At 39.4% G+C, this 20,436-nt stretch overlaps 1 protein-coding gene across 10 annotated transcripts in view; it reads left to right on the top strand.

Annotated features, from left to right (window-relative positions):
- LOC140201653 (spectrin beta chain, non-erythrocytic 1-like) overlaps positions 1–20,436 on the top strand; it is a 325,497-nt gene that overhangs the window by 165,705 nt on the left and 139,356 nt on the right. For all 10 annotated transcript variants that reach the window (XR_011886936.1, XM_072266114.1, XM_072266104.1 and 7 more), the window contains 6 exons: positions 12,732–12,883; positions 14,052–14,225; positions 15,571–15,662; positions 15,816–15,896; positions 18,404–18,519; positions 19,793–19,905. Coding sequence is in view for 9 of the 10 variants with exons in the window: in XM_072266114.1 (XP_072122215.1) it covers positions 12,732–12,883; positions 14,052–14,225; positions 15,571–15,662; positions 15,816–15,896; positions 18,404–18,519; positions 19,793–19,905 (728 nt within the window). In the remaining variant the exon portion in view is untranslated. The remainder of the gene's footprint in view (positions 1–12,731; positions 12,884–14,051; positions 14,226–15,570; positions 15,663–15,815; positions 15,897–18,403; positions 18,520–19,792; positions 19,906–20,436) is intronic.

Raw genomic sequence — 20,436 nt, 5'->3', positions numbered from 1 at the left:
TAGTGGATGCATTAGTGATAATTTTTCAAAACTCTTTAGATTCTGGACTAGTTCCTGAGGATTGGAGGGTGGCTAATGTAACCCCACTTTTTAAAAAAGGAGGGAGAGAGAAACCAGGGAATTATAGACCGGTTAGCCTAATATCGGTGGTGGGGAAACTGCTAGAGTCAGTTATCAAAGATGTGATAACAGCATATTTGGAAAGCAGTGATATCATCGGACAAAGTCAGCATGGATTTGTGAAAGGAAAATCATGTCTGACGAATCTCATAGAATTTTTTGAAGATGTAACTAGTAGGGTGGATAGGGGAGAACCAGTGGGTGCGGTATATTAGGATTTTCAAAAGGCTTTTGACAGGGTCCCACACAGGAGATTAGAGTGCAAACTTAAAGCACACGGTATTGGGGGTAAGGTATTGATGTAGATAGAGAATTGGTTGGCAGACAGGAAGCAAAGAGTGGGAATAAACGGGACCTTTTCAGAATGGCAGGCAGTGACTAGTGGGGTACCGCAAGGCTCAGTGCTGGGACCCCAGTTGTTTACAATATATATTAATGACTTGGATGAGGGAATTAAATGCAGCATCTCCAAGTTTGCAGATGACACGAAGCTGGGGGGCAGTGTTAGCTGTGAGGAGGATGCTAAGAGGATGCAGAGTGACTTGGATAGGTTAGGTGAGTGGGCAAATTCATGGCAGATGCAATTTAATGTGGATAAATGTGAAGTTATCCACTTTGGTGGCAAAAACAGGAAAACGGATTATTATCTGAATGGTGGCTGATTAGGAAAAGGGGAGGTGCAATGAGACCTGGGTGTCATTATACAACAGTCATTGAAAGTGGGCATGCAGGTACAGCAGGCGGTGAAAAAGGCGAATGGTATGCTGGCATTTATAGCGAGAGGATTCGAGTACAGGAGCAGGGAGGTACTACTGCAGTTGTACAAGGCCTTGGTGAGACCACACCTGGAGTATTGTGTGCAGTTTTGGTCCCCTAATCTGAGGAAAGACATCCTTGCCATAGAGGGAGTACAAAGAAGGTTCACCAGATTGATTCCTGGGATGGCAGGACTTTCATATGATGAAAGACTGGATCGGCTAGGCTTATACTCATTGGAATTTAGAAGATTGAGGGGGGATCTGATTGAAACATATAAAATCCTAAAGGGATTGGACAGGCTAGATGCAGGAAGATTGTTCCAGATGTTGGGGAAGTCCAGAACGAGGGGTCACAGCTTGAGGATAAAGGGGAAGCCTTTTAGGACCGAGATTAGGAAAAACTTCTTCACACAGAGAGTGGTGAATCTGTGGAATTCTCTGCCACAGGAAACAGTTGAGGCCAGTTCATTGGCTATATTTAAGAGGGAGTTAGATATGGCCCTTGTGGCTAAAGGGATCAGGGGTATGGAGGGAAGGCTGGTGCAGGGTTCTGAGTTGGATGATCAGCTATGATCATACTGAATGGCGGTGCAGGCTCGAAGGGCCAAATGGCCTACTCCTGCACCTATTTTCTATGTTTCTATGTTTCTATGTATAAAGCTTCTCTAAACCTCTCATGATTTTGTATACCTCTAACAAATCTCCCACCATTCCTTTATGCTCGAGGGAGTAAAGTCCTAACCTATCAAGCTTTCCCTATAACACAGGTCCTCAAGTCTTGGGAACATCCTTGTCAACTTTCTCTGTACGCCTTCAAACTTATTGACATCTTTCCTATAGATAGGTTATCAGAACTGTATATAATTCTCCAAATTAGATCTTATCAATGTCCTATATAACTTCAACATACAATCCGAACTCCTGTACTCAATACTTTCATCTGTGATGCCATTTTCAAGTAATTGCATTTGTAGATCCCTCTGTTCTCCTGCACTCCTCAGTGCCCTATCATTTACCGTCGAAGTCCCACCCTGGTTTGTCCTCCCAAAGTGCAACACCTCACACTTGTCAGCATTAAATTCCACCCGTCATTTTTCAGGCTGATGCAAATCCTGCTACTAGTTTTGATAGTCTTCCTCGCTGTCCACTATACCTCAAATATTGGTATCATCTGCACATTTGCTGATGCAGCTTACCACACCATCATCCAGATGGTTGATATGGATGACAAACAACAATGGACCCAGCACCAATATCTGTGACACAACGCTAGTCTCAGGCCTCCAGTCAGAGAGGCAACCATCTGAAGTCAATATCTGATCCAATTTACTAACTCATCTTGAATGCAAGCAACTGAACCTAGCTCCTATGTAGGACCTCGTCAAAGGCCTTGCTGTAGTCCATGTAGACAACATCTGCTTCCTTGCTTTCATCAACTTTCCTGGTAACTTCCTTGAAAAACTCTGAAATATTGGTTAGACCTACCACATACAAAACCTTGTTGACTATCCCTGTCTGTCCAAATACTTCAATACCCTGTCCCTTAGAGTGAAACTGAAGGAGAGATTTTCTTCACTGAGTCTGTGCTAGTCCTTTTTATGCTTAAACACACATGCACATACTTGTGTATACTTAAAAGTACATGGTTATTAGGATCCAGGTTTCTCATTACTCACTACAGTACAGATCATTTGTAACTGGTTGATTACTGTTTCTCCTAGCCTATCTGGCACAGGAAAAATATGCCAGATAGTGTCTTTTTTTTCTAAATTGTCTCAAGACTATATAATGTAATTATATATGTATGTGTGTGTAAAACAAGTAATTTTCGTACATTATTCTCTGAATAAATGGCTGACCATTGTGCTTTGTGTTGTTCAAAAAGCAATGTTAAGTCTAAATCTCAGAAGGGTTTGGATGCATTCAGATATTTTTTAAAATTGTGCATTCTTCCTGTAGCAATGACATGATAATGCAATAGGTAAGTTATTTCATTTGTTCACATATTTTGTTATCTTCAGCTTGAACAAAAGCTGTTTTTTAATTCTACTATTTATTACAGCCATACAAATGCCTTGTAATGCTTATACGTTTAATCTATGTCAATGGACTTGGCTTGGTCATTAAAAGGAGACTGTCCACTACCCTTTGCTCAAATAATGATCCATACCATCTTCAGAAAGGAAATTATAGACCAGTTAGCCTGAACTCAGTGGTTGGGAAGATGTTGGAGTTAATTGTTAAGGATGAGGTGATGGAGTACTTGGTGACTCAGGACAAGATAGTACAAAGTCAGCATAGTTTCCTTCAGGTAAAATCCTACCTGACAAACCTGTTGGAATTCTTTGAGGAGACTGTAAGTAGGATAGATAAAGGGGATGCAGGGAATGTTGTATATTTGGAATTTCAGGAGACCTTTGACAAGGTGCCACACATGACGCTGCTTACTAAGTTAAGAGCCCATGGTATTACAGGAAAGTTACTAACATGGTCAGAGCATTGGCTGATTGGTAGGACGCAACAAATGGGAATAAAAAGATCCTTTTCTGGTTGGCTGCCAGTAACTAGTGGTGTTCTGCAGTGCTCGGTGTTGGGACCACTTCTTCTTATGCTGTATATAAATGATTTAGATGATGGAATTGATGGCTTTGTTGCCAAGTTTGCAGACTGGTGGAGGGGCAGGTAGTGCCTGTACCTTTGTGGCTAGGCATAGCTCAAATACCACCTATAAATTTGCTGATGATACAACCATCGCTGGTAGAATCTCAGATGGAGATGAGAGGGCATACAGGAGTGAGATACACCAACCAGTGGAGTGGTGCTACAGCAACAACTTGGGACTCAACATCAGTAAGACGAAAGAGCTGATTGTGGCCTTCAGGAAGGGAAAGATGAAGCAACACATACCAATCCTCATAGAAGGATCAGAAGTGGAAAGAGTGAGCAGCTTCAAGTTCCTGGGTGTCAAGATCTCTGAGGATCTAAGCTGGTCCCAACATGTAAAGAAGGCAAGATAGCGGCTATACTTTATTAGGAGTTTGAAGAGATTTGGTATGTCAACAAATACACTCATAAACTTCTATAGTTGTACCTTGGAGAGCATTCTGAGAGTCTGCATCACCATCTGGTGAGGGCTGGGTGAGTGGATTATTACACAGAAAGAAGCTGCAAAGAGTTGTAAATTTAATTGGCTCCATCTTGAGTACTAGCCTACAAAGTACCCAGGGTATCTTCAGGGAACGGTGTCTCAGAAAGGCAGCATCCATTATTAAGGGCCTCCAGCACCCAGGGCATGCCCTTTTCTCACTGTTGCCATCAGGTAGGAGGTACAGAAGCCTGAAGGCACACACTCAGCGATTCAGGAGCTACTTCATCCTCTCTGCCATCCAATTCCTAAATGGACATTGAACCCTTGGACACTACCTCACTTTTTTTAAATATATATTATTTCTGATTTTTGCACAATTTTTAATCTATTCAACATATGTATACTGTATGAAGTATACTGAATAAGATTTACTTATTATTATTTTATTTTTTTCTTCTATATTATGTATTGCATTGAACTGCTGCTGCTAAGTTTTATTTTACAAATTTCATGACACATGCCAGTGATAATAAACCTGATTCTGATTCTGAATTCTGAATAGTGTTGAGGAAATAGGTAGGATGCAGAAGGATGTAAACAGATCAGGAGAATGGGCAAGAAAGTGGCAAATGAAATACAATGTTGGAAAATTCATGGTCATGCACTTTGGTAGTAGAAATAAATGTGTGGATTATCTTCTAAGTGGGAGAGAAAATCCAAAAATCTGAGATGCAAAGGGACTTGGGAGTCCCCTTGTGCAGAACACCCTAAAGTTTAACTTGCAGATAGAGTTTGTGGTGAGGAAGGCAAATGCCATGCTAGCATTCATTTCAAGAGGTCCAGAGGGTGTGATGCTGAGGCTTTATAAGACACTGGTGAGGCCTCACCTTGAGTATTTTGAGCAGTTTTGTGCCCCTCATCTAAGAAAAGCTGTGCTGGCTTGGAGAGGGTCCAGAGGAGGTTCACAAAGATGATTCCAAGAATGGAGGGGGTTATCAGACGAGGAACGTTTGATAGCTCTGGGTCTCTACTCACTGGAATTTAGAAGGATGAGGGGGATCTCATTGAAACCTTTCGAATGTTGAAAGGCCTTAGACAGAGTAGACATGGAAAAGATTTTTCCCGTGGTAGGGGAGTCTAGAACAATAAGGCACATGCTCAGGATAGAGGGGTGCCCTTTCAAAACAGAGGTGCGGAGAAATTGCTTTATCAAAAGGGGGGTGCATTTGTGGAATTTGTTGCCACATGCAGCTGTGGAGGCCAGGTCATTAGGTATATTTAAGGCAGAGAATGAAACGTTTTTGATTGGACGTGGCATCAAAGGTTATGGGGAGAAGGCCAGGAAGTGGGTTGAAGGGAAGAAAAGAAAAAGGATCAATCATGATTGAATGGCAGAGCAGACTCGATGGGCCAGATGGCCTTCTTCTGCTCCTTTATTTTATGGTCTTATGGTCTTGACCCCAGGGCCTTGTACCATTGTACTTAGAGTTCATTGGATTGTATTTTTTAGTTATCAGTGTCTCAAATCTCTCCATAAATAAACAGAAAATAACTCAGTGGTCACAAGTAATGTAGTTCTTCTGGGGTCTCTCAAGTTAGCAGCTTTTGCTTTTTACTTTCACAGTCCTTTTTTTGCAGCAAAAGTCATTGTGATCAAACAGGAAGTCAGCTGCAATGTCAGTTGTAAAAGTTGTATTTTGTGTAACTCTTGGTTCAGCTAGCAGCTTAATATAGGGGATGATAGCCCCCCAGCTCGGTCAAACCTAAGAAATCTCATTTGGGTGGATGCTGTGTGATGTGTCCACTGTTATGAATCAGTACCATGAAATAACAAACAGTACACCATATGCGATTAAACGGTTGAGCTTTATAATTCTGAATTTGACTACATGGTTAGTAAAGAAAACAAAAAAAGGAAAAGGGCACATTCTCATGAAACAGTCTATTGCGCAAGATTGGAGCTCACTGATGAGGTCGTTCGTCCACCATCGACCTCCTCCAATCGTCACCGACCTTCGAACCCTCACTCCAGGTCCACTCTGTCCGGTGGTCTACCCACTCTCTCCATTCGCGTCTTCCCTCCTTATCTCTCCCCGGCCAAAAGACCATGAAAATTTCTCTTCCAGACTCTCAAGAAAGAACAATATTTCTCTCATTGGATAGCCCCCACATTCCAAAGCTCCGTTATCTCTAGTCATAACCCAAACATTGCTGCTACAGAGAAACCACTACATTAGCAGTGAAAAATTACAGAGAGGCCATTACATTAGCAGTGGAACCTTACAGCGTGTTACATTTGATATCAACAACTGTCCCACATTATTACATGGAAACAACAAATCACGTCCAAATAGGAAGGAATGGGGATTGAGTTGAAAAATTGTCAAACAAAATAACAACTATATAAGATCTTGTAAAATGATGTTAGCTCATACAGAATTCTCAAAAAATAATTCTAAATATGTTCTAATTGTTTTAAATATGTAAAAAAAAAGGTAGTACATTGAAATAATGTAAACCAAGACCATCATTATTTTGAGATAGATACCTGTGCTAAGGCACTTAAATATATACCGTGTATCTGTTAACTAGTTTATTTTTTTATTATTGGTGTATTCTGTTTATTAATGCCACATATTACACTGTATGTACATTTGGCGGGCCCTCAGAATCAAGGATAGTTTGCTCCACTCTAATTTTGTGTGCTGAGAGGTAACTGATGAGATCAATGTAGGAAATCTGGACCCTTCTACAGATGGGACAGGAGCTGCCTATTGAAACGGGCAGGCAGGTAGTTTGTGGAGCATTGCAGTCCTTCCACTGTTTGAGTCTTTGCATATCCTTCCACTATGTACTGCCCTCCAAACAAAAATTTAGGAGGATTCAATATTTTTCAACAGATCTTTGAACTTAATTGGCCTGCATTCAGTACAACATTTTGACTTGACTAGAGTGTTGGTATTGACACTTTTGGGGTCATGATCCAATTGTTTGCTTGGATCGTTTTTAATATGTGGTCTGTATCAACGATGTCATAAATATGTGTTCATAGCTTTAAAGCAAGTATCACCTTTGGATTGCAGGTGGCATTCAAAAAAGGCAGTACTTTTTCCATTGCTCATGGCACCATGCATTAAAGATAATCTGTTCTGTATGTTGACTGGATTGATTAGGAATGGTTGATTTTATTAATTAGTGACTATAAGTGGCCATTTCCTGTGGCAGCTAACAAATTGATGGACTTGTTTTGAGTGCCTGACCTTTGTGCTGCTAGACCAATATCGTAAATAAATCATTAGGAACCATGTGGCCTCCATTGAATCTTCCTTTCATAATAATTTTCTTGGGTTAATCCCTAGGACTGTTGATTAGTTCACAACACCAATGGATTTCGAAGAATCTCTGCCATAGATCAATAATCTGAAAGCAGGAGATCACTGACTGTTAAACAGACGTACTTAAATGGGTATTGGTGTAACAATAGGTAACCTATGACATAATCAATTTCAGCTGATCCATTTGAACTCCCAATTGTTTTACAAAAATAATTGCAAATATTTGTGTTGGTACTTCTGCAATGAACCATCCTTGCGTGTAACGTGATGTCTACCAAAGTCTGAATAACACATCTTATCTTGGAATTTGCCTCAACATATGCTAGTCAGTCTGTGCCTTGGGGACAATTGTTTAGTTTTGTTTTAAGGAATGATGCCTCGTATAATATGCAAATATCTGATGTCCTGCTGATCTCAAAATGCATGTATTCCAATAGTGGATACTGAGTTGTTTTCCCTTCCACTATGCTCTTCAGAGTTCAGGTGAAGAATGAACTGCATTTAGTTCAATCTGTCTCTCTCCAGTCCTCTAATGGTCAGAGTGTTACAATGTTGATTCTTTATTGGCAAAATGTTACTGGGAGATATTAATTAATCGGCTGTAGATAGTAGTAACGGAATGATCAAAGTAAAAATCAAACTGAAGAAAGGTACAGTCATAGTTATTTCTATAGTTTACAGATCAATACAAAGTGCATTCGAGGTCATGAATGGTTTTTGCTGTTGTAATGAAGGAGATTGCACACAGTAGGGTTGCACAAGCACAGATTCTATAAATTACCAGATAAACTGTTTAGATCTATTTGTGGAGGGATAAGTATTCACCAAGCAACCTGGAAGACCTTTCTCTCAGTTCTTTGACCGCCACCATTGGATCCATTGTGTCCACCTGAAGGATAAATGAAACCATTTGATCAGCATCTCATCCAACATTTGGCACAGCTCTTTCATCTCCTTCATCCCCTGAAGTGCAACAATCCTTTAGTACTGAGTTAGTGTCATCTTAGATTGTATCTATATGTCTGCAATAAGACAATGGAAACAAAAATTTCTTATTGAGCTACAGTTGCAACTCAAGAAGACTTTCAGACAGCAAGCAGAAAAGATACTTTTTCCCATTGAACTGAAGACAGAAGTGGACACTTTTACTAGTTTCTGTTGGATTAATGTGCCCAAATTATGTCATTTGTTCTAATTGCAGCAATTTCAGACTCTGTGCACATTTAGCTAGGATTGTCTAGCTGACATATATTACATTAATGGACACAATTTCATAATTTTTGATTAATAATTCTGTTACATATATTGATCTACAGGAGCCAGAAACACATACTCAACATTTCAGGAACAGCTTCTTCCCTTTGCCATCAGATTTCTGAATGGACAATGCACTCTAGTACACTAAATCGCTTTTTTCTGTTCTCTTTTGACACTGCTTATTTCATTTAATTTTATATGTTTTTTTATTGTAAATTATAGTTTTTATATTATGTATTGCGATGTATTACTGTCACAACACATTTCATGACATATGCCAGTGATATTATATATGATTCTGATCTATCAGAAAGGATAACAGGTTCGTTGATCTAGTGGAGGCTTATTTAACAGTAGCTCATAAACTTAAAATCTGCCTTGAACAAAGAAGCAAAATCCTATTTGTTTATCTTGAAGCCAAGACTTTCTGATATCTAAGAGTATTTAATATTGAATAGAATTGGGTGTCAAGATCTCTGAGGATCTAACTTGGTCCCAACATATCAATGCAGTTATAAAGAAGGCAAGGCAGCAACTATACTTCATTAGGAGTTTGAAGAGATTTGGTATGTCAACAAATACACTCAAAAAATTCTATAGGTGTAGCGTGGAGAGCATTCTGACAGGCTGCATCACTGTCTGGTGAGGGGTGGGGGGGGGGGTGTGGATTATTACACAGGACCGAAAGAAGCTGCAGAGGGTTGTAAGTTTAGTCGGCTCCATCTTGGATACTAGCCAACAAAGTACCCAGGACAACTTCAAGGAGCAGTGTCTCAGAAAGGCAGCATCCATTATTAAGGACCACCAGCACCCAGGGCATGTCCTTTTCTCACTGTTACCATCAGGTAGGAGGTACAGAAGCCTGAAGGCATAAACTCAGCGATTCAGGAACAGCTTCTTCCCCTCTGACATCTGATTCCTAAATGGACATTGAACCGTTGAACACTACCACACTTTTTAAATATATATTATTTCTGTTTTTTGCACAATTTTTAATCTATTTAATATATATATACTGTAATTAATTTACTTATTTATTATTATATATTTTCTTCTTTATTATGTATTGCATTGAACTGCTGCTGTTAAGTTAACAAATTTCACGACACATGCTGGTGATCCTGATTCTGATTTTGATGCAGGATATAGGCTAGGTTTTGCTTTGCTTAACAACTCCAGATGAAATGGTGGATAGAAGATGTAGAGGGGAAGTTTACAATTGAAACTTTGTTCTTTCTTCAGTTCTGCAAAATACTTTCTCATTTTTCCACTTCTTTCTTTTCCATCACAACTAAATCACGAACTCCACATTATTCAAAAATCCTGTTGGGGCGCAAAGGATTTTGCCTCATTTTCCTCAACTCACACTACACTGTGAACTCTCATTTCCAGTTCAGATTTCTGACATCTTTAGCCTTACCCTGAAAACTGAACTTGGTCTCAATTTCCTGTGTCATTCATGCCATGGGAGTGAACTAATATTTTATAATGATGCACTATATATTACATAATGTAAGACTTCAGATGTTATTAAACAAAATTTATCTGTTTTATCATGAGAAGTGAAAGACAAACATTTTAATGCCTCCAGGATATTCAACTCTAAATTGTATCTTTGAAATAAGGTAAATATTGAAACTCTTTGGAAAAGTTAAGGCATCATTGCATCCTAATCGGTAAGATAGGAATATGTTGAGAATGGTAATTAGAAAATTTGCAAGGAACATGGAAGATGTATGTAGAATTAATGGAATGTCTTGAAACCTATTTAAATGTTAATAAATGTTGAATGACATGATTGAAAATTAGCTAATCTGTACACCAACCTTTACTGTAATCATAGTGTATGTACAATTATGCGAGATACTTAATATCAGAGCTTAATGGACCATGTTAAATTCTAGTTCAGGATCATTACATTACAAGACCCAAAACCTGGGCCTCTGTATCTCCCTCTGCAAAAGGTTCCTTGACTTCCTCACTGGGAGACCACTCTCTGTATGGGTCGGAGGTAGCATCTCCTCCTCGCTGACAATCAACACTGGCGCACTTCAAGGATGTGTGTTCAGCCCACTGCTCTACTCCCTCAAAAACCATAAATGTTGGGCTAGGCACAGATTAAATGCCATCTATAAATTTGCTGATGATGCAACCATTGTTGGCAGAATTTCAGATGGTGATTGGGAGCATACAGGAGCGAGATATACCAGCTAGTTGAGTGCTGTCACAACAACAACTTTGCACTCAGCGTCAGTAAGACCGAGGAATTAATTGTGGACTTCAGGAAGGGGAACTCAAGGGAACACACGCCAGTCCTTATCAAGGGATCAGTAGAAGAAAGGGTGGACAGTTTCAAGTTGCTGGATGTCAACATTTCTGAGGATCTATCCTGGGCTGAATGCATTGATGCAATTACAAAGAAGGCATGGCAGTAGCTATATTTCATTAGGAGTTTGTGGAGACATGGTATGTCATCAAAGAGACTCACAGATTTCTACGGATGTACCTTAGTGAGTATTCTAACTGGTTCCATCACTCTCTGGTATGGAGTGGCCACTACAAAGGATTGGAAAAAGCTGCAGGAAGTTGTAAACTCTGCCAGCTCCATCATGTGGATTAGACTCCATAGTATCGAGGTACCTTCAAAAGATGATGCCTCAAAAATGCATCATCTTTCATTAAGGACCCCCACCACCTAGGACATGCCCTCTTCTCAGTGTTACCATCAAAGAGGGGATACAGGAGTCTGAAGGCACACACTCAATGTTTTCTCCTCTGCCATCAGATTTCTAAATGGACAGTGAACCCATGAACATTACCTCACAATAATTTCCTCTTCTTTTGCACTACTTATTTAATTTTTTAAAATATATACACTTATTGTAATTTATAGTCTATTATTATTATTATTATGCATCACAATGTACTGCTGCCACAAAACATAAATTTCACAACATATGCGAGTGATATTAAATCTCATTCTGATAAACTGAAAAATTCAATTTTGGAGACACTTCCTGGCCGTCATTGTAAAATGCAAATGAACAGAGCTATGATATCCAGCTCTTGCAACTGATAGAAATCAATATTGTTTTGATTCCAGTTCAGTAAAGATGAATTCTTGATGCCTTTTCTCTGTAAATAAATTTAATGTGTTTGCATTAATACAAATTCCAGTATTATTAAAAAATATCAATTTCATTATCTTTATGCTCTCAAAGCTGTACAAAGTGTCCGGTTCTTTGACGGTATTGAGTAAACCTTTAAACGTGATATTTGGCTGATAGATACCCAGATAAAGCTTTAGCCATCTATAAGTTACATGGCTGAGTTCAGGAACCTTATGGATAATTGTATTCTGATATAAACTGACAACATTTAATGGATTGTTTGTATTTGAAGAAAGGATCACAACTTTGAGCACCACATTTTGTAATTCAACATTTTCACAATAACATTACTTTAGAACAGCATAATCCTTAAATCACTGGATGTTAATAAGCGATCTGCTTCCCATCTCCTTTCCTCCTGCAATTAAGAAGGCATTTGCCAATTCCAGCATGCCTCTGTCCATTGATGTTTGCAGCCCAGCAGCTGCACATCTTGCATTTCAGCATCTTTTGTGCACAATGCTGCGAGGATATAATAGCCGGGGACTTTTGGCAGGAAGGCTGGTACCTGACGTAAACCAGCAAATTGTTCCTTGTCACAGATCATTAGTCTTCCGCCATCAGGAACTGATCTGCTGCATCACAACACGAGCTTCTTAACCATTTCCAGATTGGTTAAGATCACTGTGTAGTCACTTGGCATTCTGAGATAATCCAACTAGTAGTGACAGAGCATCCAAACAACAGCACACATTATGATAGCCCACTCACCAGGTTGGTTTGGGCTTCACTACATCACCAGGAACAATGGCTCTTGCAGCTTTAAATATAAAACTGATCAACTTCCGGTTTGATTTTTGCAGCTGGCTGAAGGCAGGAGAGAAATAATGAGCTGCTTTAAAATATTTTCTGTCTGGTGAAATAATGACTTGAATTTGTACCATTTATTTCTGCCACCAGTAATATGCAGACCAAACTATGACCAGGTCCCAGCAGTAAATAAGTGTAGGAGCCAAGTACAAAGATGGCGCACAGGAAACTGATTTGATTGATCGTTTTGCAGATGAGCGTGAAGTTGTGCAGAAGAAGACCTTCACCAAATGGGTGAACTCTCATTTGGCACGTGTGACTTGCCGCATTACTGACTTGTACACTGATCTTCGGGATGGCCGCATGCTGATTAAGCTGCTGGAGGTTCTTTCTGGGGAGCTACTGGTATGTTCTCCACTCTAATGGAATTCATGGTTTATGGTTTTGACTGTAATGGAGTGTTGAGGATTGATTTTGACATTGGAATACTTAAATTCAGAATATCTCTGCAACCATCTATAATCTGTGTGACTTTCCAAAACCACATGAAAATTAAGTGGTTTTATACAACTGTGCTTCAGAATTGGTCTAATAATTGTGAAAGATTAGCACTGAAAATATATACTTGATAATAGAACAGCTCTATCTATTCACCTTACATGTTGCTTAATTGCTTCATTCTTACCTTCACGAAATATGAAGTTCCAACCAACACATGGCCATGAAAATATTTGGCCCCAAAGTTTAAGGATTGGCAGGAAGGATGTTACATGTTGGTCAGTGCTCGGGATACAGATATCCTGCACACCTTAATGTGAGAATAAGTTTCTTGTTACATTTGAAGTACAGCAGCCAGCTAAATTGATTGGTTGGTCACTTTCCAGGCAGGAAAACATACTTCGGGCGTCATCTACAGAAACTGGTAAGCTGTGGACAAGTGAGAAGTGTGGACATGGCAAAGATGGAGGCATTAGAGAATACTGCAGAATTCTCTAACCATCTTGCTCCGGCAATTCTTATTTGCCTTTCATACATGGGTTTCCTGTGCTTTGAAAAATCCCAAGAGTAAATATTAATTTTGAATAAGGCTCCCAATTGCATTAGGTGCTGAATTAAATGTATTAATGAATTTTTTATGGTAGGATGTAGGATCATGCATAAAACACACAAGCCATAAGACTGACAGCAGACATACACATTGAGTTGAGTAAGGGTTCGCATTTTTAAATTTCCCGTCACTTGGCCTTTCCCTGTATGTTGTTGGGAGGAGTATTTAACATGGTGAGGGGAAACGCAATTCATACCCTCTTTGTAGAGTTGAAACAGTAAGAACAGAAACTTGGTTGTAGACAATACTGCCTCGAGGAGTGGTGGAGGCATGAAGTAGACTAAGTGGTTGGTGGTTAGGGGTTGGGAGGTTGAATGATGAGAAAGCTCGGTTTTGTATACAATGGCATGGAGATGGACATCATCATTCAATAACCACCGGTCTTTATACAGCTTTCCTTTAAGTTGATTATAGACAGCGATGAATATTTCTTTGTACTGAAAATGTTCTTTTCTACCTAATCAGCCAAAGCCAACGAGAGGTCGGATGCGTATACATTGCTTGGAAAATGTTGACAAGGCTCTCCAGTTTCTCAAGGAACAGAAGGTGCACCTGGAAAATATGGGGTCACACGATATTGTTGATGGGAGCCACAGACTGACACTAGGGCTTATTTGGACCATCATTCTTCGCTTCCAGGTAACCGGGAATATAAAAACTGGGGATTATTCAGGGAAAATGTATCTGTGGAATGGGATATCTAACTGACCTGTTGTCAGTGAGTATTTTCCAATACTGTATTTTATTCCTGAGCTCTGCTATTTGCATCTTAGAAGAAAGCTTTAAAGCAATGCCAATTGTAAGTCAGCTGTTCTTCCCACAGTCCTTATTTCAAGGAGATTGAGATCCATGCTACTGTCTCAACCATTCATCATATTTTCTTGGATGATAGGAGACTAGAATGCTAATGATAAATCTTTACTATTGACACAGACATTTGCAGCTCTGATTTTCCTTTTTTCCAAATTGCTTCCCAATATTCTATTTTTGTGCTTTTTCTCAGCCATCCCTCCTCTTTTTCACCCTCAGATTTTCCTCTTTTCTGATCTCCATTTACCATTTTTCCTCACTCTCTTGTCTCTTCCCTTCACTTCATTTTCCTTCTCCCATTCAATTCATTGCCCTCTTCTCCACATTGTTTCATCTTATTAATGTCCTCGCTTAGCTAAATTCCTTTTATTTCTCTCCTCTACCCTCCACTTCCCACTCTTCCATTCACTGTTACCTTCTTCACCTCTCCAGGCTACCTTCCTCATTCAGTTTTCTCCAAGCTCTCATACTGAAATTTCCCTTTCCTCATCTTTTTTTTTGGTGTGTGTCTGCACGTGTGCGAGTCTGTGCATGTACGTCTGCGTGTGCGTGCATGTCTGTGCGTGTGCATCTGCATGTGTGTACATGCGTCCATGCGTGCGTCCGTGATGAAGTCTTTTTCATGGCTTTTTACAAGACGTGGCGCGAGAGAGAGAGAGAGAGACTGTGTGGCGCACCACTCCTCACACAGACATTTTCGCAGTATCCTTCCCTTTACGAAGTCGAGTTGCGATCTCAACACTCAACCCGGCACGGATGGAAAGCGAACTTGGGAGTGGACCCGACTGGTTTCGAACCCAGGAACCTCCGCTCCCGGGTCCGGCACCAATGTCATTGCGCCACCAGCCAGCCCCTCTTTCCTCATCTTCTGTACCCACTATCCCGTATTTCAGCTTTCCACTTTCCCTCCGTTTGTTACCCTTCTCCCTCACTTGCTGTTTTCCCTCATTCCCTTCATAATCTTTAAGTTGTTGACTTCCTAGACAGTTTGACCTTCAGTCTGCAACACTGTAAAAATTAGATTTGTTTTAATATTCCAGAGTTTTAAATGGAGATTGGACTACAAATATATTTTCCACTTCAATTGTTCTTGCTAGAGTTCTTGTGAACGCAGTTCAAATGTCACTTTAATCTTTTTTTTAAAAAACGGCTGTTGATTAATCTGTTATTTCAGATCCAGGATATCACAGTGGAAACTGATGACTATAGTGAGACTCGGTCAGCAAAGGACGCACTTCTCCTTTGGTGTCAGATGAAAACAGCAGAGTGAGTTACTACTGCTGCTTCATGTGAAGCTTGCAGTGAACCTGACCTTTAATGCAAACACCTGCAAACTTTGATCTGAATTTCCATCAAAGATGAAATGTAAAATAATCTCAAATTAAATTTATTTCTTTTTTTCTTTTCTATAATACCTAGATATCCTAATGTAAACATCAGAAACTTCACATCAAGCTGGAAAGATGGCTTAGCATTTAATGCCCTTATCCACAAACACAGGTAATGTGTGGCTTTGTCTATCACTAGTTAGGAGAATGTAACTAACTTTAGTCGGGGAGCAATTGTTGGAGGTCACTAAATATGAGAAATTGATTCATCAGGATCATTTCAAATATACTTATTTATTATTTATTGAGATACAGCACGTAATAGGCTCTTCCAGCCCTTTGAACCGCGTTGCCCAGCAACCCCCTATTTAACCCTAGAGTAATCATGGGACAATTTACAATGACTAATTAACTTATCATATGGTACGTCTTTGGACTGGGAGGAAAATTACTTGGAGCTAAATGAACTTTAAGGATGTGGAGCTTGTAATAAAATAAAGGACTTTAAAGCTGAATTGCCCATTCTGGTTTTCACAACACATGTCACATTGAGAGGGAAGCAAGCACGAGCAGCTTCATTTCTCTGATCTATGTTCTCTTCCTGTATGAAGGGGCAAACAAATGTACAATTGGATGAGGACAGGACTTCAATGGGAAGGAAAAGAGAAAATAAGTAACACTGGGAACCTATCCTGATCCAAGGTTTCATTCTGAAACTTAATTCCTTTTGCTTCTCAGATACTGCTTGACCACTGAGGTCCTCCAGCAAATTGTCTATTGCTCCAAATTCCAGCACCTACAGTCTTTTGTGTCTCCATTGTATAAAGCATGAGCAAAGGTTCAGCTATGTGGGATAATCAAGAAAAAAACTATCAAAGTTAACTTGTATTTGTTGAATTTAGAAGATGCAAAAGTAGTATAGCTGGGTTTTTCAGAGAACATCTCACAGGAGATGACATGAATTTGTCTAAACAGAGGAAATCATCTTTTTCTATAATTATTAAACCCCCCCACCCCCAGTTTCCTTGGCTGCATAAGTCGAGGGAGACAACCTCCAGCCCCAACAAACTTGTGAGGTGCTGTCCCACCCCAAACTGCTGTACGTGTGGATGCTGTGTAATTTGCTTCCCGTTACATATTAGTGCCATGAAATAGCAGAGAATACACTGCATACGATTTAAAGATTATATTTATCAATCTTAATTTGAATAAGGGTTGAATAATCAACAACACGACCCACCCAGCCAACACACTTTTCGTCCCTCTTCCCTCCGGGAGAAGGCTCAGGAGCTTGAAGACTCGTACGGCCAGATTCGGGAACAGCTTCTTTCCAACTGTGATAAGACTGCTGAACGGATCCTGACCTGGATCTGGGCCATACCCTCCAAATATCCGGACCTGCCTCTGGGTTTTTTTGCACTACCTTACTTTCCACTTTTCTATTTTCTACTTATGATTTATAATTTAAATTTTTGATATTTACTATTGATTTGTAATCCAGGGAGCGGGAAGCGCAGAATCAAATATTGCTGTGATGATTGTACATTCTAGTATCAATTGTTTGGCGACAATAAAGTATAAAGTATAAAGAACAAAAAAAAAGAAAACGGTTCATTTTAATATAACAGTCAAATGTGTACAAGTTGGAGCTCAGTTTCTCCATAGTTAATGGTCCTTAATCAATCTTGCCCCTGGCTTTATCGAATCGTTGTCCCACTCTGGGTCAAATCCTACGACCTCTTCTCTCTTGCGTCTTTCCTCTTCATCTCCTCTCAAACAAAAGCCCCAAGCCCAATCTTAGTGTCCCTCACCAGAGAAACCTCCCCTTAATTCAACCATCCTAATTGGATTGCAGACATATCTCCTCATCTCTTATCTTCAACAATAACCTAAATAAGCTGAAATAAGCTGAACAGACTGCTCTTACAGAACTGCTAAGTAAAATAAATACAGCGTAAGAGTGAAAATATGAACCAGGACATTACATAATAATTTAAGAACCTTTTAAAAATTGAGACTTAATATCATTTCAGCAAATAATATCTATATCTTAAATTTCCTCTCAAATATTAATTTCTGCTTGATTAATCTGTCTTTGTGTGCCCAGTTCACTGTTGTCCAACTCTGGTCCAAATATCTGATGCAAAATCATCATAACATTTTTATTGGTATAATGGTACCCTGATTTTTAAACCAAAGATGTTGTTGTGTTTTAGATAATGCCATAAACTGTAGTGAACACCTATGCTCAGCCAATAAGTACTGTCAGTGGGCTGAGCTTCTATCCTTCCGTGTCATCAGTGATAAAATATATACTAAGTAGAAAAAAGTCACTCATGCTAGATTTTCATTCATTTGTATAATTGAATTATTTAGAGTTTATGCTCATGTTTGAACTTGTGCTATAATAAAGGAAAGAAGAGTATTTGGGTTCAAACTTGGTTTAAACCACTTACAATAAGTCACTGTTGCCAGTGGGGTGCATGACTTTTAGTTTTAGGAGCTGGCTTTTGGAATTGTGTAGACAACACAGTAAGGTAGTTTTAAAATGGATCTGGATTGTCTTTTGGGCATTTTGGCAAAATGTCAGAACACTATGAAAATTCATGCATAGCTTTATTCGACAATAACAAACAGTAGAAAATCAGAAATACTTACAATGTGTTTTTCCTTCTTCAGGCCTGATTTGATTGAGTTTGACAAACTGAAAAAGTCTAATGCCATGCACAACTTACAGAATGCCTTTGATGTCTCCGAGAGGCATCTGAATGTGACCAAACTGCTGGATCCTGAGGGTAAGTTTCATGAAAAACTTGCCAGACAGTTATGGGCGTATGTAGCCAAATGAGCTTCCATGAAGTGAAGCTTGCAATGGAACAGTGGGCTGTAACATACATTCCATATCAGGTGTTCAGAACACACATCACATTGAAAGGGAAGCAATATTTAGAAGCCCCAATTCTCTGTTCTAAATTCTCTTCATATATGAGGTGATTAATGGTGTATAATTCAATGAACACTGTTAGTCTAGGATTGCTTTAAATTTGTTTGTATTTACAAGGTTGAAGTAATGTGACATAAGCAGCCTTTTGTCTGAATGCTTTGTGAGTGAAACCACCAGATGTAAAATTTATGGGCGGCAACAGTAGCATAATGTAGTAATCTAATGTGTTAATAATAAGTTTCTGGACTTGCATCCAGAATTCTTGGCAATAATACATGGGCATGAATTTGATTCCCACCATTCAAGTAACTAAGTAGATATGTAATTTAAAAATATAAAGAAGTCTTAGTAATGGTACTTACAAAACCACCGGATTATAGTTAAAACTCCACCTTTTTCATTGAGATCTCCTTCAAAGAAGGATACCTGCCTTCTTTACTCCATCCTAAGTGTCAGTACAGACCCATTCCTTAGTGCTTTTGAAGTGAGCACATAAATATTCATAACTGCCTACTCAGGGGCAGTTAGGAATGCACAATAAATGTCGGCATATCTCAGAACAACACATCCTATTGTTTAAAAAACCTAGTTTTGTCATCTTGCAAAACTCTGGCTTTCTTTTCCTCATTGACCACGGAATTGAAAGGCTTTGTTCAACTTTAGGTACGCAAACACAAAGAAATCTGCAGATGCTGGAATTTCAAGCAACACACATAAAAGTTGCTGGTGAGCACAGCAGGCCAGGCAGCATCTCTAGGAAGAGGTACGGTCGACGTTTCGGGCCGAGACCCTTCGTCAGGACTAACGAATGTCCTGAACGAATAACTAACTTAGTTAGTCCTGACGAAGGGTCTCGGCCCGAAACATCAACTGTACCTCTTCCTAGAGATGCTGCCTGGCCTGCTGCATTCACCAGCAACTTTTATGTGTGTTATTCAACTTTAGGTAATGTGTTTAGGTTTTTATCTTATCTAATCTTTTGGATCCAATTCAGATAGAAATCTGCAATTTGCATGATTGTTTGAATAACATATTGTTGTGATCGAAGTGCATTCTCCCCTTTATTGAGTGATCTTGAAGAAAAAGTAAGCATTCTCTTTTTTCCTATTTCTTTCCCCACCCAGATGTCTTTACAGAGAATCCAGATGAAAAATCAATCATTACCTATGTGGTGGCATTTTACCATTATTTCTCCAAGATGAAGGCATTAGCAGTGGAGGGGAAAAGGATTGGCAAGGTTTGTGTCGTAAAGAATGTCTGTTTAGGTAACAGGCTTCATCCAATAAAGTAATGGTAGCAGAATACAATTCTGGAATGAGAAGATTGATCTCCCATTACCTGTGAGAAATTCCTGAGAGTTGGCACTTCTGCCTTTTCCTGGAAAACTCTTACTGTTTAAGATGCTAGTCAGAGAGCACTCAAGAAAATGGGATTTATTTTTTGCTCCTGAGGGCAGTGAAAGAATAAAGCTGTTCAATACAATGCCATTTTGGTAAGAGGAGAATAAACAGAACTTATTTCCACTGAAAGAATGATCAATTGCTGCAGGAAGCAGGCAGAAAAATGTGGCAAAAGAGACAGGGGGAAGGACCTCTTTCAATGCAGGGAGTTGAGATCTAGAATGCATAACCTGAACTGGCAGTGGAAAAAGGTTTAGTGGTAATTTTCAAAAGTGAATTGGTACAATAGCTATAAAAAAAAATGGAGAACTGTTTAAAGAGGGTAGATGAACTAATTTGGATGATTTCTTTACAGATTCCATGCCAAC

Source organism: Mobula birostris, chromosome 1 (assembly GCF_030028105.1).
Source record: "Mobula birostris isolate sMobBir1 chromosome 1, sMobBir1.hap1, whole genome shotgun sequence".
NCBI classification, from domain to species: Eukaryota; Metazoa; Chordata; class Chondrichthyes; order Myliobatiformes; family Myliobatidae; genus Mobula; species Mobula birostris.
The sequence above is the reverse complement of the archived record's forward strand: the minus strand, read 5'-3'. Positions and strand labels throughout refer to the sequence as shown.